This window comes from Dipodomys merriami, unplaced genomic scaffold, assembly GCF_024711535.1.
Source record: "Dipodomys merriami isolate MVZ:Mamm:240054 unplaced genomic scaffold, mDipMer1.0.p SCAF_409, whole genome shotgun sequence".
Lineage (NCBI taxonomy): Eukaryota > Metazoa > Chordata > Mammalia > Rodentia > Heteromyidae > Dipodomys > Dipodomys merriami.
The window spans coordinates 834,964-858,573 of NW_027205704.1; the positions used below are offsets into that span (position 1 = coordinate 834,964).

Genomic DNA, 23,610 nt, shown 5'->3' on the forward strand with positions numbered 1-23,610 from the left:
CTCGCGTGTCCTCCCGGGGAGAAGGCGGCCTTCTGCCCAATCCCCGGCCAGGACGGCAGGCGAAAACCAAGGAGCCAAGGGGCGCGCAGAGCCCCTGCCGTCCTGACCCGTGGTCCCCGCAGACGTCATCCACACGGTGGGCCCCATCGTCCACGGAGAGCCCAGCGACAGCCAGGCGGCCGAGCTCCGCAGCTGCTACCTGAACAGCCTGGACCTGCTGCTGGAGCACCGGCTGCGCTCGGCGGTGAGGGGCGTGGCGCAGGGCGCGGGAGGGCGTGGCATGGCGGGGGCGTGAGGGCGCGGGAGGCGTGGCATGGCGTGGCGGGGGGCGTGGCGGGCGCGGGAGGGCGTGGCATGGCGGGGGCGTGGCGGGCCCTGACCACGCCCCTCCCCCTCTCCCCACCCCAGGCGTTCCCGTGCATCTCCACTGGGGTGTTTGGTAAGTGGGGTCTGGGAATGCGGAGGGACTCGGGTGGGCAGTGGGGACCCCCGACGCGGGGAAGTGGCGGGAGCTGGAGAGTCCAGCCCGGGGCTCACGCGCCCTGCCTCGCCCCCAGGGTACCCCAATGAGGCGGCCGCGGAGGTGGTGCTGACCACGCTGCGGGCGTGGCTGGAGCAGCACAAGGACAAGGTGGGACCCGGCGCCCGGCGGAGCGGCGGGGGAGGGAGCACAGGCCCGGGGGGTCCTCTTGGGCTCACTCCCCAGAGAAGGGGCAGGCGGTGGGGGGAGACCCGGGCCCTGCTGAGCTGCCCTGGTGCAGGTGGAGCGGCTGGTCATCTGCGTGTTCCTCGACAAGGACGAGAGCATCTACCGGCAGCGGCTGCCGCACTACTTCCCGGCGGGTAGGTGCCCCGCCCCCTCCCCTCCCCTCCCCTCCCCGCTCGGGCCGGCGGCTCACTGTCCTCTGCCTTCCAGCCTGAGGCTCCTGCAGCCACCAGACCAGGACTGGTAAGCAGGGCCTGGCCCGGTGCCTCCCGACACTAACCTGGTCCTCTAACGCTGCTCTGCCCTCCCGTCCCCCATTGCAGGAGGTGGGGATCCAGGGAGGGGCCCTGGGGGGCCTCCACACCCTGGGCTCCCTTTGACTCCTCTGTTCTACCCTCAGACTCGCCTGGGCCTGACGGGCCTTGCTCCCAGCTCTGAGGTGTCCGGAGTCAGCCATTTTCGCAGCTGACCACCCTCTCCGTGCTTACCTTCTGTGCGCCCGGCCCAGCCCTGCCCTGCGGAGCCTGCTAATAAAGAACCGTTGCAGCCCCATCCTCGGAGTGCTGGGGCTAAGGGGGGACCCCAAGGTGGGCCGAGCCAGGGGATGGGCCTGGCTTGGCTGAGCCAGGCGGGTAAGGCACAGGCCACACGGCAGGGTGGCAGCACTTGGTATTTATTGAGGGCCTGCCCCAAGGAGCTCACAGCCTTGGGGGTAAGAGCCGGCAGCTGCTGGGGTGAGAAGGGAGAAAGGCAAAGGCAAAAAGGCAGGCAATGCAGACACTGGAACCCAAGCAAAGGGAGGTGCAGAGCAGGAACAGGCCGGGATGCAGGGGGGGGGGGGGGGGGAGAAGCCCCTCCCACACCAGGCCAGCCCCACCCAGTGAGGGTGCCTAGCTCCCCACCTGCCCTGAGCACACCCATCGGAGGCCCTCTTCTCCCTGGACTCCCAATGCAAATCCTCAGTGGAGGGCGGAGGCTGGGGTCCAGGCCTCTGGACGAGCAGGGTGCAGGCAGCCTAGGGGTGGCAATGAGGATGGAGCGGGGGAGGGGGGCGCCTCGGAAAATCCCCAAGGAACTTGGATTCCTATGGCAGCCCCAGGGCCAGCTATTGAGGGAAGGGAGGAGGTCTACAAAGCAAGCAAGAATGACTCCAAGGAACCAGAAAGGGTCCCCTAAGGCCTAACCTAAAACTGCTCCAGGTGGAGAAGCTGGGAGGCCAGAAGGAAGGAAGGCAGAAGGATCCACCTGGGGGAGGGGGCAGCCAGACACACAGCAGCCAATAAAAGGAGGGGGGAGGGGGAGAGCAGAGCAGGGACACACACACGTGACTCACCACCAGCATCCCCTTTAATAAAACATGGAAGGTTGTGACAGGAAGAGGGAGGAAGTGAAATATGACCATTTACAACCACAAAAAAAAAAGGAAAAAAAAAAACCAAAAAACCTCTGTACATGTCTAGCGCCTGGCAGAGGGGAGGCAGGCAGGGTGGCGGCAGGCCAGCCCTATTTGTAGAGGATGTCGTAGTGTCCCGGCCGGTACAGAAGGTAGACCTTGGGCTCCGAGCCTTCGGGAAAGACATGCGGGTTGGTGGTGCCACCCTCTCCGCGGTCCATGTACTCCACCTGGATGGACACGCTGAGAGCCTGGGCCAGCGCGATGATGTGGATGTGGTCGCTCTCCTTGCACATGGGCTCCACCTCCTGTGGCACAGGTGCACGTCAGACCCCTTCCAACACCTCTCCCAGACCCCCAAACCCTGTCACCCAGATGCACCTGCCCCCAGCTCTTGCCGCCCTGAGGCAAGAGTGAATGGGTGAGGAGGGGAAGGGCGGCACCTGCTGGCAGAACTCCTTAACCGTCCGCCCGCCCTCGATGAAGTGCTCAAAGAACTTGCTCTCCCGCTGCAGGTAGCCGGAGGTGAGCAGTCGCAGGTAGACCACAAGGTAGTCGGAGGTGCTCTGGTCATTGAAGGAGGCCAGCAGGTCAGCTACTGAGGTCTGCTTCTCCACCTGCTCGATCAGGTCCATAAACTGCCCCATGGAGGCACAAAAGGCAAAATGAGGGAGCCGGAGGGCTCAACCCCACCGGGGGCCCGGCCTCCCCGGGGCCAGCGGGAGGCAGGAGTTGGGGCTCACCGTGTTGTGGAAGTCCTCGATTGTGAACTCAGTGAAGCCCTGGGACACCAGGTCCTCTTTGCTCTTGGCAGACACAGCCTTGAACCTGTGGAGGGAGGGGAAAGGAGGCTCACAGTCAGCACTGTCCAACCTCAAAGCCACCCCCAAGTCAAGTGGAAGTCCAGCCTCTGGCTGGTGAAGGCAGGGGTGGGAGCCCTCCCTCCTCACCGCTGCAGCTCCTTGCTGTCATCCAGCAGCGCCTCCAAGTGGGAGAAGCCAAACGCCCTGTAGAAGCAGTTCCCATCAGGCCTGGTCTTCCGGATGTACGAGTACTTTTTATGGAGGTCCTGCAGAGGGGCACCCCAACAACCAACCCATCAAGAGCAACCAGAGCAGGAAGCAGGCCTGGCCCAGAAATCACCCTGACAAAGGCCACACCTCCAGGCTGCTAGATGTGGTGGAGGGGTACCCCTTGAAATCGAGTCCCCTGACAGTCGCCCCAGGAAGCAGTGCACTTCTGTGTGCACTAGCTGTGTGCAGCACCAGCCACAAGCAGCCCCGCCACGCTACTGGCTGCATGATCTGCCCTTGAACAACTCAGTTTTTTGAGTCCTTCCACCCATGCAAGTCAGAGCAGGGGTGCAGAGCAGGGGTGCAGGCTCCACCCCTGCTCGGCAGATGTCTGCACAGCCATACCCTTTTCCCCAGACCTCTGAGGCCAAGCAGCTCCTACTTCCAGCCCCCCTGAGCCTACCTGCTGCTACCTCTCCATTCCACTCTTCCACTTTCCTCCCTACCCAAGTGGGATTTCCATCCCCCGCACCTCCTCACTCGGGCTGTTGGCACTGCCTGGCTGCAGGCAGGCCTCGCTCCCACAGGGCCCCCCTCAAGCCCCTCCCTCAGACAGTAGCCTTCAATCTGCACATCTCCTGCCGGTCCTTCTGTCCCTGCTGCTTAATTAAGCTGGCCCATCCCTTCCCGGGGCTCAAAGACACCACGGCAGTGGCTCTGCCCTTCTGCTCTCCCTGCTGCCTCACACCGGGCACCACGTAAGCACCAGCCAGGTCACAACTCCTCTGGGAGGCTTCTGTCCCAGTCAAGGTCACACATGTCCTCCCCAGGTCGGCCTTTCAGCAGCTCTGATGTCATACCACGCCCCAACTACGGGGTACCCCACTCTCTGCCTTCAAGATGGATATGCCACCTGCCTGCAGCCAGCTGTCCACCTACCTGAGTGGGTGTGGCCTGGGCTGCGCGCAGAGTGCCCGCACCACGCCGCACCGCACAGCCTGCCCAGGCCTAGGCCGGCAGCTACGTTAAGCACCAGAGGGCTAAGGCCTTAAGCACCGTCAGTCAGTCCTCACCCTGACCTCCGCCCTTGCTCCGCTCTCCACCGTCCCACAGCCCCATAGCAGCCACCTGCCCCCCTCACCCCAAGCCACGCTAACCCACACCTGCCAGACAGCAGATCCCTCTGGCTCCTCCTTCTGCACATCCGGCACCCACACTTGTCACTACTTAGGCCAACTCCTCCGCACCCATCCTGCCCACTCCACTCCCCGCCTGTTTTCTCTCTGCCTCCACTCGGCCATCTCCACGCTACAAGTGACATGTGACACTCATCTCCCTCAGCCCTGCCTCTGCCCACATGTGTACACTCCACACATCTCCGAGCCTGTCCCCTGCACCCTGCACCCCGCCCCCACGGGCCTCTCCCCTCCTGCACTCAGCCCTGTCGGCCGCTCCCTCCCGCACGGGCCTCTCCCCTCCTGCACTCAGCCCTGTCGGCCGCTCCCTCCCGCACGGGCCTCTCCCCTCCTGCACTCAGCCCTGTCGGCGGCTCCCTCCCGCGCCTCCCATCTTCGGTTCAGAACTTCAATGCCACCTCCTCAGGCAGGCCTCCCCCACCACCACATTTGAAATTGCAACCTTTCCTGTTCCCAAGATGCTTTTCCTTATCTCTTGCTACAGCACTGACAAGCAAACCTTTTTTGGGGGGGAAGAGAGAGTAAGGGGACAGGGTCTCCCCATGTAGCTCAGGCTGGCCTTGAACTCACAACCTTCCTGCCTCTGCTTCCTTCAAGCTGGTGTTACAGGCCTGCATAACCACACAAATGTTCTGGTTCCCACCGTTGTGGACTTCAGGTGGCTTAGTCCTCACTCCAGCACCCGGGAAACACCGGGAGGGAGGGCGGGCGGGGGTGGGGACGGTGGGGGTGGGGTCCTGTGTGCCATGACATGTCTGCAACAGCCCTCGCTGCCGGGCACTGTGCGCACTCCTGCCACATCCTACCACTCTCCAGAGGCCCACTCTGCGCAGCAGCCAGTCTGTACAGATCACTGCCCTCTATCAGAGGTGGGCTGGGCACATCGAATGGGTGGGCTGCCCAAGGGATTGGGCAGACACCCTACTCCAGACATCTGACCACTTGCTAAATGGCTTAATGGGTACTGGTGGCTCACACCTGTAATCCTAGCCACTCAGAAGGCTCAGATCTGAGGAATGCAGTTCAAAGCCAGCCCAGCAGGAAAAGTCCATGACACTCTTATCTCCAGTTAACTAATAGAAAAACTGGAAGCAGAGCTGTGCCTCAAAGTGGTAGTGCTAGCCTTGAGCAAAATAGCTCAGGGACAGTGAGCGCCCAGGTCCTGAGCTCAAGCCCCATGACTGACCAAAAAATAAAGACTCAAGGCTCTCCTTGTCAGTCTTAGCAGGGTAGTGGTGGCAATGGAGCAGCACTCTGCTAGCCAGGCCGCTCCCTGAGGCAGGAGACTCCTCTCACTGGAGAGAGAAGCAAACAGCTGGGGCTCCCTCAGTGCCCACTGCCCAGATGAGTGCAGAGGCTAGTACCTGAACTGCTCTGTGGGCTCCAAACCCAGTGCCTTGCATCTCCCACAGACCCTTTGGGGAACCCCCAAAACACCCTGAGCAGGGAAATGTGAGCAGGTAGGACCTCATACAGCCTCACCTGGCCTTCAGCTTTGCCCAGGCTGTGGAGAGTGCTAGAGATGCACACACCATCACTGGGCTCTCAACACCCTCATCCCTACACAACACTGTAAACTTGAACTAGCTGCCAATGGCTAAAGTAACATTTCGTGAGTTTTGGCTTCTCTGGCAATAAGGGAAAGGCAGCATGGGCACTCCCTCCCAGGTGTGGCTGCTGGTTTTTTTTTTTTTGTCATGGGGCTTGAACTCTGGGCTTGGGCGCTATCCTGCCCGGGCTGGCTTTGAACCGTGATCCTCAGATCTCAGCCTCCTGAGTAGCTAGGATTACAGGCGTGAGCCACCGGCGCCCTGTGGCTGCTTCTGAGCTGTGGTGCCCTCCCTATTTGCCTCCTGGCCAACTTCACTCACTTGGTTATCTGCCTGGCCAACCAAGGCTACTTGTCTAAGTGCAAGGATCTAAGCACTCTGAACTTTGGGGCTGGAAGAGAAGAGTGATGTTCACTGTACCCTGTGCTGTACCTATTGGATCACACTTGAACTGACCTCCACCCGTGGCTCCAGGAGGAAGGTGGTGAAGCAGAACCTGGCAGAGGCTTATGGCCTAGCTTCTTCTTCCCCCTGCCTCTGCCTGCCCTCCACACAGACTCAGGAAGCAGGCTAGGAAGCCACTCCGTGCACTCCTACTACTCCACCCAAGAGGAGCCAGCCAAGTGAGCTCCTTACTGGGCACTGAGAGGGTGGCTGCATCTGAGCTCTATCTCCCTCAAAATCAGAGGCACCCCACAGACAAATGCTTTCCCTGCACCTACTTTACAGAAGAGCATGCCATGGCTCGAAGGGCCCACAGGGGACACAGCCAGCTACTGAGTAGCAAGCAGTCTGATTTGAATCCAGGTGAGAGCCCAGGTCCTACACACTTTAAGAACTATGAGCAGGGCACCAGTGGCTCACCCCTGTAATCCTAGCTACTCAGGAGGCTGAGATCTGAGGATCTCTGTTCAAAGCCAGCCCGGGCAGAAAAGTCCATGAGACTCTTGTCTCCAATAAACCAGCAGAAAACTGGAAGTGGTGCTGTGGCTCAAGTGGTAGAGTGCTAGCCTTGAGCTGAAGAGCTGAGGGACAGTGCCCAGGCCCAGAGTTCAAGCCCCATAACTGACCAAAAAAACAGAAAAGAAAAAAAAGAACTATGAGTACTGTAGCCCCCAGATCCTAGCAGGCCCCTGCCACCTCCTCCAGCCAGGCCCCACCTTGATCTTCTGTTGATAGATGTTGTCATCCTCGGCATACTCCTTGTACAGGACCGAGAGCTCCAGCCGCTCTGACACCAGAGGGTTCTGCACAGCGATCTGAAGGAGGCAGGAATCCATCATAATCTGGCAGAGAGCCAGAGTGACCCAGGCCTACCAGCCAGAACACCTACAAAAGGGTTGCTGAGCTAGTTACCCAGTGGCACAGTGACTTCCCACCAAGGCATCCAGTGCCTAGCAAACGCTGGAGAGGACGGGCTTCCAAAGTAGAGACAGACTAAGCCTCAGGCCCAGACAGTGCAGCCCACCAGGCAGTCCCTGGCTAAGCCCCACTCCCTTCAGGTCCCTCACCTCTTGCTGAATTCGGTCCTGCTGAGCCATAATGGCTTCATCATAGGCCAGACAGTTAACACCTAGAAAAGGGAGAAAAGTGCCAAGGGTTACTGGCTTGGCCATCTCCCCTGCCAACAATGAATTGAGCACCCCGGGAGCAGGCCAGCAGGTTTGAAATCTGGAAGCATGTGTCTTACACCTTGCTCAACCCTACTGGGTACTCTGAGCAGTTTCTCCCCTCCTGGCCTTTCATTTCATCACTTTAAAATAAGAAGGTAAGACTGGGGCACCAGTGGCTCACACCTATAATCCTAGCTACTCAGGAGGCTGCCAGCCTGGGCAAGAACATCTGTGAGACTCATCTCCAATTAACCACCAGAGAACCAGAAGTGGCGCGGTGGCTCAGCTGGTAGAGTGCTTGCCTTGAGTTGAAGAGCTCAGCACCCAGGCCCAGAGTTCAAGGTCCATGACCAACCAAAAAAAAAAAAAGAGGTAAAGGTATAATGATGCAGACTGTATTCCAGCACTTAGGAGGCTGAGGCAGGAGGATCATGAGTTTGAGTTCTCCCTTGGCTATGTATGCTGTTTCAAAATAAGAAATAAATGAAGGTTGCATATGGTGATGGACACCTGTAGTCTTAGCACTCAGGAGGCTGAGGTTAGATTACTTGAGCCCAGGGACTAGGCTGGGCAAGACAGCAGGAACACTTCCCCTCAAAAATAAGGCAAGAGACTAGAAGATGTGGCTCAGTGGTAGAGCACACATTTGCCTAGATCATGTGAGATCTTGGCTTTGATTTCCAGCACCATTAAAAATTAGAAAATAAGAAACTATAACCCCTCTGTACATTACCTTTATAATAATAATATTTAAAAAAAAAAGTTGGCACTGGGGTGGGAAGGTGGCTCAGTGGTAGAGTGCTTGCCTGGCATACATGACCCTGGGTTCAATTCCTCAGCACCATATAAGCAGAAAATGCCAAAAGTGATGCTGTGGCTCAAATGTAGAGTGCCAGCCTTGCGCCCAGGACCAGAGTTCAGACCACACAACTGGCCAAAAAAAAAACCCAAAAAAGTTGGCACCAGTGGTGCAGGCCTACAATCTTAGCATCTTGGGAGACTAGGATCTGAGGATTGAGGTTCAAAGCCAACCCAGGTAGGAAAGTCTGTGAGATTCTTTTTTTTTTTTGCTAGTTGTGGGGCTTGAACACAGGGCCTGAGCACTATCTATAAGATTCTTATCTCCAATAAACGACCAAAAAACCAGACATGGAGCTGTGGTTCAAGTGGTAGAGCACTAGCATCGCACAAAAGCAGCTCAGTAACAAGCCAGGCACTGGTGGTCATGCCTGTAATCCTAGCTGCGCAGGAGACAGAGATCTGAGGATTTAGTTTAAAGCCAGCCCAAACAAGAAAGTCTGTGAGACCCTTATCACCAATTAATCACCAGAAAACTGGAAGTGGCACTATGGTTCAAAGTGGTAGAGTGCTAACCTTGAGCAAAAGAGCTTAGGGACAGTGCCCAGGTCCTGAATACAAGACCTAGGACCAGTACCAAAAAGAATAAAAATTAAAAAATTTAAGCTAGGCACCGGTGGCTCATGCCTGTAATCTTAGCTACTCAGGAGGCTGAGATCTGAGGATCACGGTTCAAAGCTGCTCAGGCAGGAAAGTACCATGAGACTCATTTCCAATTAACCACTCAAAAACTAAAAGTGGTGCCAAGGCTCACTAGCACTAGCCTTGAGCTGAAGAGCTCAGAGACAGCGCCCAGGCCAAGTATAAACCCCAAAACTGGCAAAATAAAAAATAAAAATAACTAAGTAGGAGCTGGATGCTGATGGTTCACACCTGTAATCCTACCTACTCAGGAGGCTGAGATCTAATAACTGCAGTTCAAAGCTAGCTAGGGCAGGAAAGTCTGTGAGACTCTTATTTCCAATTTACCACCAGAAAACCAGAAGTGGAGCTGTGGCTCAAAGTGGTAGATCACTAGCATTGAATGAAAAAGCTCAGGGACAGAGCCCAGGCCCTGATTCAAGCCCCCTGGTTGACAAAAAATAGTAAGTGGGAGCCAGACACCTAGCTACTCAGGAAGCTGAGATCTGAGGATCACAGTTCAAAGCCAGCCTGGGCAGGAAAGCCCATGAGACTCCTTATTTTCAATAAACCACCAGAAAACCAAAAGTGGTGCTGTGGCTCAAGTGGTAGAGCACTAGCCTTGAGCAGAAGAGCTCAAGAACAGCATCCAAGCCAAGTTCAAGCCCCACAACCCACAACCGACCAAAAAAAAATATTTTTAAGTGGGGTGCTGGTGGTTCACCCTTGTAATCCTATCTACTCAGGAGGCTGAGATCTAAGGATCAAAGTTCAAAGCCATTTCGGGCATGAAAATCTGAGACTCTTATTAACCACCAAAAAGCTGCAAGTGGGGCTCCGGCTCAAGTGGTAGAGCACTGCCTTGAGCAAAAAAAAAAAAAAAAAAAAAAAGAAAGAAAGCTGACAAACCCCAGTACCAGCACAAAGAAAAAAAATTTAATTAAAAATGCTCTTCCATCTCTTAACGCCTTACTCTTCCATCCCACTTCCAAGCAGCCTGATAATGCTCATCCCGGAGTCCCCAGAGGAAAATAGGCTGAGGAGGTGGAGTCCTGAGCTGGATGACAGTATTTGTTAGCCTGCTCTTTACTGGGTCACACCCTTCCTCCACCGGCTGTCCAAGCTATTAACAAATGTGTCCATTTTATAAGTAACAAATCCAAGGAGTAATCTGCCCAAGGTCATATGCAGTAAAGAGTTGCGGACAAACCCCGATTTGTCTGCTTGCAGCCTGAACTCTTCCCACACTTCTGCCACCTCAAAGCGAACCCCCTTGCCTCCCGTGTAAAATGGGGTAAGATCACCTCCATCTCCCTCCAGACACTGAAATATCACGAGACTCAAGACAGCAGGTGGTACCTAAGAGTACTCTAGAGTCACCCACGAATTGAGCAGGCCCACTGTGAGAGAACAGGGCACCTGCCATGCAGTCCCTGGGACATGAACAAGTCTCTTCTTGTGGGGTGACAGTGTATGCTCCATGGCTTCTAAGGTCAATCCTTTTGCATCTGACCATCCCCGGTTCTCATCTGGGCCTGGACTCAGGCTTTCCATTAGGGACTGTCTGTACCCAGTCGGGCCCCAACTCCTGGGTGGAAGAGCAGAGTGAGTGAATGACGAGCTTTTTGGAAGTCTCATCGTTTGAAAAAGGGGCTAAGAAAACAAAGGCTAAGCCGGCTGGAAAGAGGCTGCAAGGCCCTAAGAGCGGGCAAGGCCGCAGCCCCTGAGCACCCGGGGCCGCCAGCGACAGCGGGCAGCGCGCTCGGCCTTTTGTGCTCCGCGGCCCCGCGTCACCCTGCGGGCGCCGGCTGCTCTGCAAAAGGCGGGAGGCTCGGCCGCCCGGGCCTAGGCCTCGTCAGGACTGCGAGGAGCCGGGCGGCCCGGATCCACGCTCCCGCACGGGCTCCGGCGCCGAGGGGCCGAGCGGAAGGCGGGGCGGCCTAGGCCCCGCCCCGGCGCGCGCCGGGGAGCCGCGCCGCGGGCTCGCCCGCCCGCCCGGGGGTCGCGGCGGCGGCGACGGCGTCTCTTTCCATTGTGAGGGGGAGGGGAGACGACGGCAGAGGAGGACGGGGCAGCCCGCGCGCGCCATTCCCGGCCCGCCGTCTCGGCTCTGCCTCCTCAACCTCCTCGGGAACAGTCGTCCGGGCCTCAACCCCGTAAGCCCGGGCCCTCGGTTTGTACCTTCGGAGTCGCTGCCCAGCGGCTCCTGCTTCTGCTGCTGAGGTTCCTCCGCCGCCATCTTTAAACAGCGCCGCACTGTCGAGAGCTTCCGGGTTACTAGTCGCTCTCCTCCCGGAAGTGAGCCCCTCCCCTTGACCCTTCGTTGGCAACGCCCCTAGCGACGGGATAACGTGAGTGGTTGTCAACTGATGGACATCCACTCGGTCCTATGGCTGCCGCCGGCCTGCGGGACCGCGCCTCTGTGAGAGCCCGGCCGCCCCGGCCCGCGCTTCCACCCCGCACTGGCTCCTGGGGTCCCCCGGGGTGAGTAGAGTCTGCCGAAGCCAATTCTCTTTTCTGTGCACTGGAGTTTGAAACGCGGGTCGTATTCCGGAGGTGAGCAGTTAACATCCCCAAAGGCCGCACTGCTGCGGGCTTCTGCGGCCCTCGCACGCGCCTGCAGTGCGGAGCGCGGGGCCAGGCCGACAGGAAGTGATGCCAGCGCCGTGACGAGCCCGCGCCTGCCAGCCCCTGCCCTCAGCACTGAGCCTGGCTTTCTCAGGAGGCTTTAGCGACCTGCTCTGGGCTGAGGATTCTTCTTTGGGGCCTAAGCTTCCGGCCCAACTTTATGCTCCGTCCCTTCTAGTCGTGAGAAGGAAGGAACGTTTCATTTTAACGTACGTTAGTTGTACAGGGGACTTTTCACTGGGACCTTTGCATACATACATACATTACATACATACATACATACATTACACACACACAGTGCATACAAGGATTTTTTTTTTGGGGGGGGGTCCGGTCGTGGGGCCTGAACTCTGGGCCTGGGCGCTGTCCCTCAGCTCTTCAGCTCAAGGCTAGCACTCTACCACTAGAGCCACAGTGCCACTTCCAGCTTTTTTCTTTTTGCTTATGTAGTGCTGAGGAATCGAACCCATGGCCTCAGGCATGCAAGGCAAGCGCTCTACCACTGAACCACCTTCCCAGCCCAGGATTTTTTTTTTTTTTGCGAGTCCTGAGGCTTGAACCCAAGTGTTGGGCGCTGTCCATGAGCCTGTCTGTGCTCAAGGCTACCACTCTATCACTTGAGCCTCTGCGCCACTTCCATTTTTTTCTATGTATGTGGTACTGAGGAATCGAACCCAGGGCTTCATGCGTGCTAGGCAAGCACTCTACCACTGTCACATTCTTAGCTCAAAAGGATTCTATTAAAAGCAAAGACTTAGCAGGGGATGTAGCTTAGAGATAGAACGTGAACCTAACATTGGGAAGTCCTTGCTAGGCTCAATCCCAACACTAAAAATAGATAATTATGTCAGGTGATGGTGGCTCATGCCTATAATCCTAGCTATTTAGGAGGCCGAGATCTGAGGACCACAGTACAAAGCCAGCCCAGGCAGACCAGCAAAAATCCAGAAGCTGTAGCACAAGTGGTAGAGTACTAGCCTTGATCACAAAAGCTCAGGGACAGTGTTCTGGCCCTGAGTTCAAGCCTCAGATCAGCACACACAAACAGTTAATCAAGGACTTACTAGAGAAGGAATATGCCCGTTGTTGCTAGGCATCAAGAGAGGGTTGAAAGGAAATGGGTATAGGTGGGGAAAACCAGGGCTTGGTGTATGCTTTGTAATCCTAGCTATTCAGGAGGCTGAGATCTGAGGATCTTCAAATCTAGTCTAGGCAGACAAATCCAAGATCCTCTTACCTCCATTTAACCACAGAACAATAAAAGCTTGAGCTGTGGTTCAAGTGGTAGAGCACTAGTCTTGAGCAAAAGAGCTCAAAGGTAGTGCCCAGACCTGAAGTTCAAGACCCATTACTGGCACACAAAAACAAAAAGTGACAAGGATTGGATGGCAGGGATGCTGTTATGTAAGAGACAACCCCAGGTGTGCACTGGGGAGGACCTTTTATGTGACATGGTCTGTCAGCACTCATGGACTCTCTGCCTGAGCTCCTTACAGATTCTTGGCTTGTGAAAGGTTCTTGGAAGGGCAGATAGAGAACAGGTTTGTTAGTCACTGCCAACCCTGACCACCTGGTGTAACTGGTGCCTGGACCCCCACAGCCACTTTGACTTCTCATAGCTAGGCTACAGACACCAAATGTTTGGCTCACACCATTGCTTTACAAATGATATTTGCTGGATCATGGGCCTTTGGTTTTCTTCCAAACTCTAGAAAACAAAAGATCCACCAGGCATTGGTGGCTGTCACCTATAATCCTAGTTACTCTGAGACTGAGATTTGAGGATTGCAGTTCAAAACCAGCACAGGCAGAAAAGTCTGAGCTAATGAGACTCATCTCCAATTAACCAGCAAAGAGCCAGATCTGGAGCTGTGGCTCAAGTGGCAAAACACTAGTCTTGAGCAAAAAAACTCAGGGATAGTGCCCTGGCCCTGACTTCAAGCCCCAGGAACAGCACAGAAATAAATTAAATAAATGTATCTGGGTGCCAGTGGCTCAGTGCCTATAATTCTAGCTGTTTGGGATGCTGAGATCTGAGGATCGTGGTTCGAAGCCAGGCTGGGTAGAAAAGTCCATGTGACTCATCTCCAGTAAACTACTCAGAAAAAGCAGTAAGTGGTGCTGTGGTTCAAGCCCCAGGACCAGCAAACATAAAATAAAACACATACATACATATGTAAATACATAAACCCACCTGCAGATTTTCCAGGAGTCTTGCACAGCCCCAGATACTTGTCTCAGCCTTCTAATTTGCCATCCTATAAATGGTTTCCTGCTATTTAACCTGACTGCCCGGGGCCTATAACAAAACAGTCAACAGTCAGCATTGGTGAGTAGGTTTAGGCTGCTTGGTAACAGTAGCCATAGATAGGATCAAGATGTCATGGATGCCTCCTCTGCCTCCTCACACACCACACACTGTCTCCTGGGTTGGGACCTAGCTAGAGTCTCACATCCCAGGAGGAGGAGGCCCCTTAGGGACCCAGGGACTGTGAAGTTTCAACCACATATTCCTATGTGCTCCTGCAGAATTTCTGCTCTGTAGCTGACACTGTCAGTGTAAGGGGGCATACTGGCCCAAGACAAAGAGCATGACATGGATTCTGGCACAGACACAATCTCAGTACAAGGCTTGCCCATCCCCTGGCAGAGCCCTATTGTACCACAGGAGCCCTGAAATTGTGGTGTAGGGAGACTTGGATCTAGGGTGACATAGCTCAGTGGTAAATGTACTTCAGTGGAATCAGCTGGGTTGTCACAATCACCTGTAGGATCCAGGCCACCTAAGGCAGAAAACAAGCAAAGGAGGGCCAGAGGGGACAATGGGAGAGCCTCCCATACATACACAACAAACTCAGTGCCCACCCTCCTTGTTGGGGTATGCATCTTCCGGTGAGGGCGCGTGCCTGCAGACTTTTATTTCACAGCTCTGGAGGTCAGCAGTCTGGGTTTCAAAGACTAAAATCAAGGTGTAGGAGGCTGTGCCCCTCTCTGGAAGCAAAACCCAATGCCCATGGCTGTAGCCTAAAGTCCCCATGTTCTTGCTGGCTGTAAAACAGGCCTATTCCCAGCTTCTGGAGGCCACTGCATTCCTTGGCTTATGGCCTACTTCCTTTAGCTGAAATTTCCATCAGGGGCCTGACCTTTGCAGGTCAGGACTGATCACACTGAGCCGGCCCTGATCATCCGGGATAATCTCCCATTTCAAGGCCTTTAACCTTAATCACATCTGTAAAATTGCCTTTCCCCTGTTAAAAAAAAAAACAAAAAAAAACCTGTTCACAGTTTCAGAGATTATAGCTGGGAGTTATTTTGCCTACCACATGATCTTGCCAACCTGAAAACTGAAGCTAAGAGAGACTAGATGACTTGCCCCAAGTCATAAGGTAAATGGACAGGCCAGGCCTCACACCTTAGCATACTCTTGCTAACATCACAACTTGTGCCAGGTATGCGATCAGGACACAGGATGCCATTCATGCTACTTGTACATACCTGTCCTCTTAGCACTCAGGAGGCAGAGGCAGGAGGATAAAGAGTTGGAGGCCAGCCTGGACTACATGATAGTGAGACATTTATTTTTAATTTATCTTGTTTATTTAGTGCCTGTACTGGAACTTGGTTGAACTCAGAGTCTGGGCACTGTCCCTTAGCTTTTTTGCTCAAGGCTGGTGCTTTACTACTTGGGCTAACAGCTCCACTTGCAGCTTTTTTTTTAGTAATTGGAGTCTTATGGACTTTCCTGCCTTGTCTGACTTTGAAATTCGATCTCTAGATCTTAGCCTTAGAAGTCTGAGTAGCTAGGATTAAAAGTGTGAGCCTGAAGCACCTGGCAACTGTTTTTGTTGTTGTTGTTGTTGTTGTTGTTGTTATTGTGGGGGAGGTTGTTTGTTTTTGGTTGGCTTGAACTATAGGCTTGAACTATAGGCTTGAACTATAGGCCTAGGTGCTGTCCCTTAGCTCTTCAGCTCAAGGCTAGCACTCTACCACTTAAGCCACAGCACCACTCAGAAGTGGTTTTCTGGAGATAAGAGAGTTTTCTGCCCAGGCTGGCTTTGAACCGCAATCCTCAGATCTCAGCCTCCTGAGTACCTAGGATTACAGGTGTGAGCCAATGGCACCCGGCTATTACTGTTTTTTGGGGGTTTTTTTGGTCGGTTGTGAGGCTTGAACTCTGTCCCTGTGCTCTTCAGCTCAAGGCGAGCGCTCTACCATTTGAGCCACAGCGCCACTTCCGGTTTTCTCGTGGTTTACTGGAGAGAGTCTCACGGACTTTCCTGCCCAGGCTGGCTTTGAATCGTGATCCTGAGATCTCAGCCTCCTGAGTAGCTAGGATTACAGGTGTGAGCCACTGGCGCCCAGCTTGTTAATTTTTTTTTTTTAATGTTGGTTTTTGGTATTTTTGTCTTTTCTTTTTTTGTTGTTTTCTTTATTTTTTTTTGGTACTGAGGATTGAGCACAAGATGTTGCACTTGCTAGGCAAGCACTTTGCCACTGAGCTATTATATCCCCATCCCCTGTTTTATTAAAAGAAAAAAAAAGCCAGGGTCAGGTGCTGGTGGCTCACATCTATATTCCTAGTTAATCAGGATGCTGAGATCTGAGGATTATAGTTCAAAGCCAACCCAAGTGGGAATAGTCCATAAGACTCTTATCTCCAATTAAGCACCAAAACCACTCAGGAACAGCACCCACATCCTGAGTTCAAGCCCCAGAACAGGCACTGCCCTCCCTCTGCCCCCAAAAAAGCCACTCAGAGCTCAAAGCCTTGCTTTTTCTCTAGGGAGCTGCTCTATAGTTCCAACTTAGTTGAGGGTGAGAGACCCCAAAAAAGCTGACCAGCCTGCAGAGGAACACGAGGGAAGGGCCCCAGGCCTTAACCCACATGTGCTGGAGGAGCTAATAGGCTAGCCAAAAATTTTCCCAGACCAGCACCTGAAGACCTGCCTGCAGCCACTGGCTTTCCACCATCTTCCAGACAGACCACGTTAGGCAGGAGCATTCTTTGGGATGGGGGACTGTCACCCCCATCTTTGTATTCCAGGGGCACAAAAATGAGAGCCACCACTGGACGCCGTTGGCTCACACCTGTAATCCTAGCTACTCAGGAGGCTGAGATCTGAGAATCACAGTTCAAAGCCAGCCAGGGCAGAAAAGTCTCATCTCCAGAAAACCGGAAGTAGTGCTGTGGCTCAAGTGGTAGAGCGCTCACCTTGAGCTGAAGAGCTGAGGGATAGCGTGCCCAGGCCCAGAGTTCAAGCCCCACAACAACAACAAAAGTAAGAGCCACCTACTCAGATCCTTGGCAGGACTGTAGCATTACCATAGAAACTGAAAGGTGGCTGGCTTCTCTATATCCTTGTGAGGCAGCCCCAGGCTCTGAGACAACACAGTCTGTATCTATAGCAGGAAGAAAGCAACTTGGAGCCCCAACTCCAATCCTCTCCTGAACAGTGGAAGCCGGGTCAGAATGGCTCAGGCCACCCCCACTCCAGTTCCACTACCCTAGGAACTGGGAATCCAATCCAAGAGGTAATGGTGAGCACTTGGCTCTCTGAGCCAGGCGTACAGGACAGGCTCCTAGTGTGAGGTGTGCAGTAAGGGGAGACCTGTATGAGGGACAGTTGTAAGGCCACTTGCCCTGCTGCTGAAGTATCTGGATGGCAGATGGAAGCCCCAGCTCAGCATCCCATCCTGGCTAAAGCCGTTCCTTTAGACCTCCTGACCACCATGCAGGCCCTCCAAAGCAACAAGCTCTTCCTAGCTTTCTGTGGCTTTACCCCATCAGCCCCAGTCACATGGCAGTTTGTGTAGAAACAAAGTAGCCTCCAGAAAGCAGGGAACCCTTCTTGCCCTTCAGGAAACAGCCAGGGGCAGGAGCTAAGCTTGCTACAGTACTTAGGCCCTGGTCCCCAAGCATTACTGGATACCATACCGATGAACAGAGCTGGACTCCAGATGATCACGCTTTTAATCCTAGCTCAGGAAGCCAAGATCTGAGGGCCAAGGTCTGAAGCCAATCCAGGCAGGAAAGTCCTTGAGACTTTTTTTGTTGTTGTTGGTCATGGGTCTTGAACTCCAGACCTGGGTGCTGTCCCTCAGCTCTTCAGCTCAAGGCTAGCACTCTACCACTTGAGCCACGGTGCCACTGGTGATTAATTGGAGATAAAGAGTCTCATGGGTGTTACTGCCCACGCTGGCTTTGAATCATGATCCAACCATGATCCTCTTATCTCAGCCTCCTGAGTAGCTAGGATTAACACACACACACACACACACACACACACACACACACACACACAGCTGAAATAGAGCTGTAGCTTAAATGGTAAAGGGCTAATCTTCAGGAGGGGCTGGGAAGGTGGCTCAGTGGTAGTGTTTGCCTTGCTTGCATGAGGCCCTGGGTTCCATTCCTCAGCACCACATAAGCAGAAAAAGCCAGACGTGGCGCTGTGGCTCAGGAGCCCTAGCCTTGAGCTGAAGAGCTGAGGGACAGCCTAGGCCCAGAGTACAGGCTCCACAACTCATCCCCTCACTCCCCCCACACACAAAAAGCTCAGGGACCTGGGCCCTGGTGGCTCACACCTGTAATCCTAGCTACTCAGGAGGCCAAGCCCAAGCTTGAAGTTAGCCCCGCAGGGAAGCCTGTGAGACTCCCAGAAGTAGAGCTGTGGCTCAGCGCTAGCCTTGAGCTCAGGAACAGCGCCCAGGCCCAGAGGGACTGCAGCATCCTTGACATAAACAGGAAGCGAGAGTCTGCAAAATGCTTTCTGGGAACATTTGTGTTATAGTGAAACCCCACTTTGGATAAATAATGCTGCTAATAAAGAGTAAATAAACAAAATCAACCAAATCGCCTCCACCAGGGCACATGAGGCAAGGCACGAGGTAAAGTGTGTCATCCTGAGTGGGCCTGACAGGTCCAAAAGTTCTGCTCCTTCCATCTGGCAGAAGATTCCAGCTCAACAAACAGGCTCCACAGGTCCCATCCCTGCTACGGTGCGTCCAGCCCCTTCAGTAGTGCTCGGGTGGGGAGTGCAGAGAAAAAGACCAGTTAGTCCAGGGGAATGTATGGGGAATGAAGTGGGGCCCTAGAATTGATACTAAACAGCTTGCCAAGTGATGCTGGCTTACTCTCTAATCCTAGCTACTCAGGAGGCCGAGAGCTAAGGATCATGGTTGAAGCCAGCCCAGGCAAGAAAGTCTTTTGAAACTCTTATCTCCAATTAACCACCAAAATGCTGGAAGTGGTAGAGTGCTAGCCTTGAGCACAAAAGCTCAGGGACAGTGCCTAGGCCCTGAGTTCAAACCCCAGGACCAACTCCCTCCTAGACCCCCCAGAAAAGGGCTAGAGGCCAATGGTAAGCCATGAGAGGCATTTGGGTTCCAACCCTAGCACTGGGAAGATACAAGTATCCCACCCCCAGGCACCTGAGGACCAGGGAATACTGGGCTCTGAAGGATTGATTCCCAACCTAGGCTGGCCCTGAGGGACAGACCTACATGTGTGCATGCATGGGTACAGAAGCCCATTGTGCTTGGCACAGCCAACAGACTTAGAGAAGATGAGTAAGACTGACTGCCAGGCATAACAGGGTTTGTTTTCCCTTGTCTGGAAGGGAAGCACACAGGTACTGAGGACCTAACTGCTGGCGGGACCCTACACTCCCTCTGGGTACCATTCTCAGCTCCTGTGTGGAAGTGAGAACCAGGCAGGAAGCAGGTGAGTTTTTGGAGACTTAAATAGACTTTATTGTTACTATAGTGCCCCCCACAGAACAGAGCCAATCAATACACATGATTCCAGGTGTCACCACGGGGCTATAGTGAAGTCATGATTGCAGAAGAGATGATGACATGATCCAAGAAAGGCCAGCCAGAAACTCAGGAGCCATGATCAGGATGGGCTGGCGAGGGTAGTCTAGTCCCAGGTTCCAGGAGTACAGCCCCCTTCACTCCCGCTTCTTGTAGCTTTCCAGGTTTGACAGGACCCAGCCCGAAGGCAGGAAGAAACATATGAAGCAGGAGGTGAGTGCAATGGCGACATCCTACACAGAGCACAAGAAAGGATTCCTTAGGGTAAGGATTGATTGCTCCAGGCACCTCAGTGACTTGGCAGTCCTCAGGAGGCCTGGGTGCAGGCAGCTCATACCTGTAGTTTTAGCTACTAGAAAAGCTGAGGACTGAGGTTCAAAGCCAGCCGAGGAAGAAAAGTCCCTGACACTTTTATCTCCAGTTTACTAGCAAAAATGCTGGGTTAAGAGGGAATGGGAGGGGCTGGGAAGGTGGCTCAGTGGTAGAGCGCTTGCCTTGCATGCCAGAGGCTCTGGGTTCGATTCCTCAGCATCACATAAGCAAAAAGAAAAAAGCCGGAAGTGGCGCTGTGGCTCAAGTGGTAGAGCCTAGCCTTGAGCTGAAGAGCTGAGGGACAGTGTCCAGGCCCAGAGTTCAGGCCCCACGACAGGACCCCCCCCCCAAAAAAAAAGAGGGAATGGGAATAGATGACACTATGAAAGGAAATGTACTTATTACCTGACATGTAAATGTAACCTCACTTTATATCACCTCTAAAATATCAAAAAAAAAAAAAAAAAAAAAAGCAGGATTGAGTAGAAATATGGCTCAACTGGTAGAAGGCCAGCCTTGAGTGAAGGCTAAGGGACAGTAGCCAGGCCCTCAGTTCAGGTCCCAATATTGAAACACAAAGGAAAGAAAGCAACCTGAGCCCAGGCTCAGAGGTTAAGTGGGAGGTCTAACATACCCACTTTAAAGAAGCCCACATGGGTTGAGGTTCAATTCCAAGCAGTAAAAAATAGACCCACGGGGATGGGAAGGTGGCTCAGCGGTAGAGTGCTTGCCTTGCAAGCATGAGGCCCTGGGTTCGATTCCTCAGCACCACGTAACCAGAAAGAGCCGGAAGTGGCGCTGTGGCTCAAGTGGTAGAGCGCTAGCCTTGAGCTGAAGAGCTGAGGGACAGCGCCCAGGCCCAGAGTTCTGGCCCCATGACCAGCAAAAAAAAAATAGACCCACTCTAAGCTACAAGGAAGGGACACAACAGATCCAATGCCTAGATGTAAAAAGTCAGTTGTAAGCCAGGCACTGGTGGCTCAAACCTGTAATCCTAGCTACTCAGGAGGCTGAGATCTGATAATTGTGGTTCAAAGCTAGCCTGGGCAGGAACATTCATGAGACTCTTTATCTCCAATTAACCACCAGAATACCGCAAGTGGCACTGTGGCTCAAGTGGTAGAGCGCTCACCTTGAGCTGAAGAGCTCAGGGACAGTCCTCAGGCTGAGTTCAAGCCCCATGACCCCCCCAAAACAAGTCAAGTTGTATAACCTGGAGCAGGTGGCTAACGCCTGTCTGTAATCCTAACTTCTCAGTTGGTTAAGATCTGAGGATTTGGTTCAAAGCCAGCCTGGACAGGAAAGCCATTAGTCTCTTACTTCACTAATCAACCACCAAAAGTTCAAGTGGACTGTGGTTCAAATGGTAGAGTGCTAGCCTTGAACAGAGCAGCTCAAGGACAATGCCCAGGCCCTGAGTTCAAACCAGAGGACCTGCACACTCAAACAAAAAAGGTCAGTTGGGGGCTAGGAAGATGACTCAGTGGTAGAGTGCTTGCCTTGCATGCCAGAGGCTCTGGGTTCTATTCCTCAGCACCACATAAGCAGAAAAAGTCAGAAGTGGCACTGTGGCTCATGTGGCAGAGTGCTAGCCTTGAGCTGAAGAGCTGAGGGGCAGCCCCCAGGCCCAGAGCTCAGAACCCACAACTGGCTAAAAAAAAAAAAAAAGGTCAGTTGTGGAGAGGGAGATGAGGGACAGAAAGGAGAGACAATCTGAATTAGGATCCGTGTAGAAATCGCAAGATGAGGGCTGGGAAGGTGGCTCAGTGGTAGAGTGTTTGCCTTGCATGCCTGAGGCCCTGGGTTCGATTCCTCAGCACCACATAAGCAAAAAGAAAAAAGCCAGAAGTGGTACTGTGGCTCAAGTGGTAGAGCGCTAGCCTTGAGCTGAAGAGCTGAGGGACAGCGCCCAGACCCAGAGTTCAGGCCCCACAACCGACACAAAAAAAAAAAAGTTGAGTCCTGGAAACCTCACAATCCAGCTACTCAATCTCTCCTCCCTTCTGCCTAAGACTTTTTCTTCCCCAGATTGCTCCTGCTGCCTCTCTGGCTCGATTCTGACGTCTGGCATTCTGATCCGAGTTTTGCCATTGAGGCACGTATAAAGCTGTCCTCGGAGATTAACGCTCCTGAATTTCTGGGAGTCCCAGAGGCTGGCCGGGGTCTTCTCGCCCCTCCCCAGTAACCGCCATTACAGCCGCTAACAATTGTCAGGCGCCCCCAACCCATGGAAGCTTAACGAGTCGGGGACCCCAAGGTCGGGCCCGAGATCGTGGGGCTTCGGGGGAGCCGACCGCCCGCTCGGGAAGGCCGCGGCCAGCCCGCGCCCTCTCCCGGCCTGCTGCTCACCAGGCTCCCGATCTGCTCCCGCGCCGGCCTGGAATGGACCTGGGCGCGCGGCACCACCAGCCGCCGGGCCGAGCCCGTGAGCCCCCTCAGCAGCAGCGGCGTCAGGACGGACATGACCGCACGACGAGACCCACCGCGGGCGCAGCGACCCAAGGTCAGAAAGGCAAAATGGCTACACGAGCCGGAAGTCCCGGAGCGGGGCCGGACCCGGAAATTTGCTGGAAGTGACATCAGGACGCTCGCCCCTACCCCTCTCTTGCAATGTTTTTGGCGCGTCCTTAAAACAGCCAATCAGTGCCGTCCTCCCGCCAATAGGCGGGGCTCAGCGGAGCCCTCCGACTACAACCTGCCTGGAGGACGGTCTATTTTCGTGAGTGACATTCTCGACCACCCAATCAGGACAGCACTCCATTCATACCCTTACATCTACTTAGAAATCCTTTGGGTACTACCCATCATTCCTGGGTTGGGCTGCCGAGCTGACTCCTAAGAGAACTCTTCAATTTCTGTGCAGTGGAGCTAGCTTCATTCCTTTATGTCTCCATCCCCCTCCTTCCCTTTGCTGTTTCTGGTACTGGAACAGATAGGGACCCTGTGGTTTTAGGATCCAAGTCCAAACTCCTGAGATTTCCCTATCAGTTCTAGTGACTGGTCCCCATACACCAAATAAACATGACCTTGATGGTGAAAGGCAGAGAAAGGAGATTACACAGCATCAACTGCTGCAAAAGAGCTGAAGCAAACACTTCAGGCGTTCAGCTATGTTCCCGGGTCAGAATGAGCTATAGGTTTAAGTAGACAAGAAAGGAGGATCAAAGAGGTATGTATGAACAGCCCCAGGTACATGTGGCCTGGCTGATCATCTCAGTCAGGTTCTCCCAGATTCTGGAAAAGCTATTGTGAGAAGCAATCTGGGTCTTCTAAGATGTGTACACTTGCCCCACATAATTGTGCAGCCTTATCATTTCAGGAATAGTTCTAATTTGTGGATATTTTCTCCTGAAAGTGATGCTGGTCCTCAGTCCTGGTCTTTATTTTTGGTCCTTAGGCATAAATTTGCTATTGATCAGCCCTGACTTTCCTGGGTTCCAAGGTGACTGCAAAGTGAATGACTTAGAAGAAGACATACAAAATAGGTACTGGAGCCAGGCGCAGTTGGCTCACGCCTGTAATCCTAGCTACTCAGGAGGCTGAGATCTGAGGATCACGGTTCAAAGCCAGCCCGGGCAGGAGAGACCGTGAGACTCCTATCTCCAATAAACCACCAGAAAACCGGAAGTGGCGCTGTAGCTCAAGTGGTAGAATGCTGGCCTTGAGCTGAAGAGCTGAGGGACAGCGCCCAGGCCCAGAGTTCAAGCCCCACGACCGACAAAAAAAAAAAAATAGGTGCTGGGATGACAAGCTTTTCTGCTTTTAGTTAATTCACAGGCCCAAGGAAGCAGTCAGTGTTTCTCAGCCCAAGCAGCTTTAAGCACCTATTATAAAAACATTATCAGGGGCTGGGAAGGTGGCTCAGTGGTAGACGCTTGCCTTGCATGCATGAGGCCTGGGGTTCG

General features: G+C 53.9%; 2 protein-coding genes and 1 long non-coding RNA gene across 4 annotated transcripts in view; 2 read left to right on the forward strand and 1 right to left on the reverse strand.

The window, feature by feature from the left end:
• The window catches only part of LOC138806851 (ADP-ribose glycohydrolase MACROD1), a 140,030-nt gene extending 138,772 nt beyond the window's left edge, over nucleotides 1-1,258 (forward strand). Inside the window, exons 6-11 of one of the 2 annotated variants that reach the window (XM_069992264.1) lie at nucleotides 123-244; nucleotides 409-439; nucleotides 558-631; nucleotides 762-843; nucleotides 917-949; nucleotides 1,107-1,258. In XM_069992264.1, the coding sequence (XP_069848365.1) occupies nucleotides 123-244; nucleotides 409-439; nucleotides 558-631; nucleotides 762-843; nucleotides 917-921 (314 nt within the window). In that variant the 3' untranslated portion in view covers nucleotides 922-949; nucleotides 1,107-1,258. The remainder of the gene's footprint in view (nucleotides 1-122; nucleotides 245-408; nucleotides 440-557; nucleotides 632-761; nucleotides 844-916; nucleotides 950-1,106) is intronic. The other variant, XM_069992263.1, reaches the window with a different exon arrangement.
• Nucleotides 1,259-2,035: 777 nt separating this feature from the next.
• LOC138806852 (ubiquitin thioesterase OTUB1) lies at nucleotides 2,036-11,236 on the reverse strand. The gene is made up of 7 exons (XM_069992265.1): nucleotides 11,132-11,236; nucleotides 7,370-7,431; nucleotides 7,019-7,117; nucleotides 3,050-3,168; nucleotides 2,843-2,927; nucleotides 2,543-2,737; nucleotides 2,036-2,407 (listed from the first exon to the last, which is right to left on the reverse strand). Exons 1-7 carry the CDS (start codon nucleotides 11,187-11,189, stop codon nucleotides 2,210-2,212), a joined length of 816 nt encoding a protein of 271 aa, XP_069848366.1. The 5' UTR covers nucleotides 11,190-11,236; the 3' UTR covers nucleotides 2,036-2,209.
• Nucleotides 11,237-18,841: 7,605 nt separating this feature from the next.
• Nucleotides 18,842-22,223, forward strand: LOC138806853 (uncharacterized). Its single transcript, XR_011365990.1, has 2 exons — nucleotides 18,842-19,657; nucleotides 21,734-22,223. It is a non-coding gene; the product is annotated as an uncharacterized lncRNA (long non-coding RNA).
• The last annotated feature ends 1,387 nt before the right edge of the window (nucleotides 22,224-23,610 follow it).

Excerpts from the sequence above, each read along its gene's own strand:
- LOC138806852 (XM_069992265.1), bottom strand. The coding sequence starts at position 11,189 with ATGGCGGCGGAGGAACCTCAGCAGCAGAAGCAGGAGCCGCTGGGCAGC. Across the intron at positions 7,118-7,369 it reads AGGACCGAATTCAGCAAGAG|ATCGCTGTGCAGAACCCTCT; the intron begins GTGAGGGACCTG and ends TGCCTCCTTCAG. Across the intron at positions 2,928-3,049 it reads GACAGCAAGGAGCTGCAGCG|GTTCAAGGCTGTGTCTGCCA; the intron begins GTGAGGAGGGAG and ends CTCCCTCCACAG.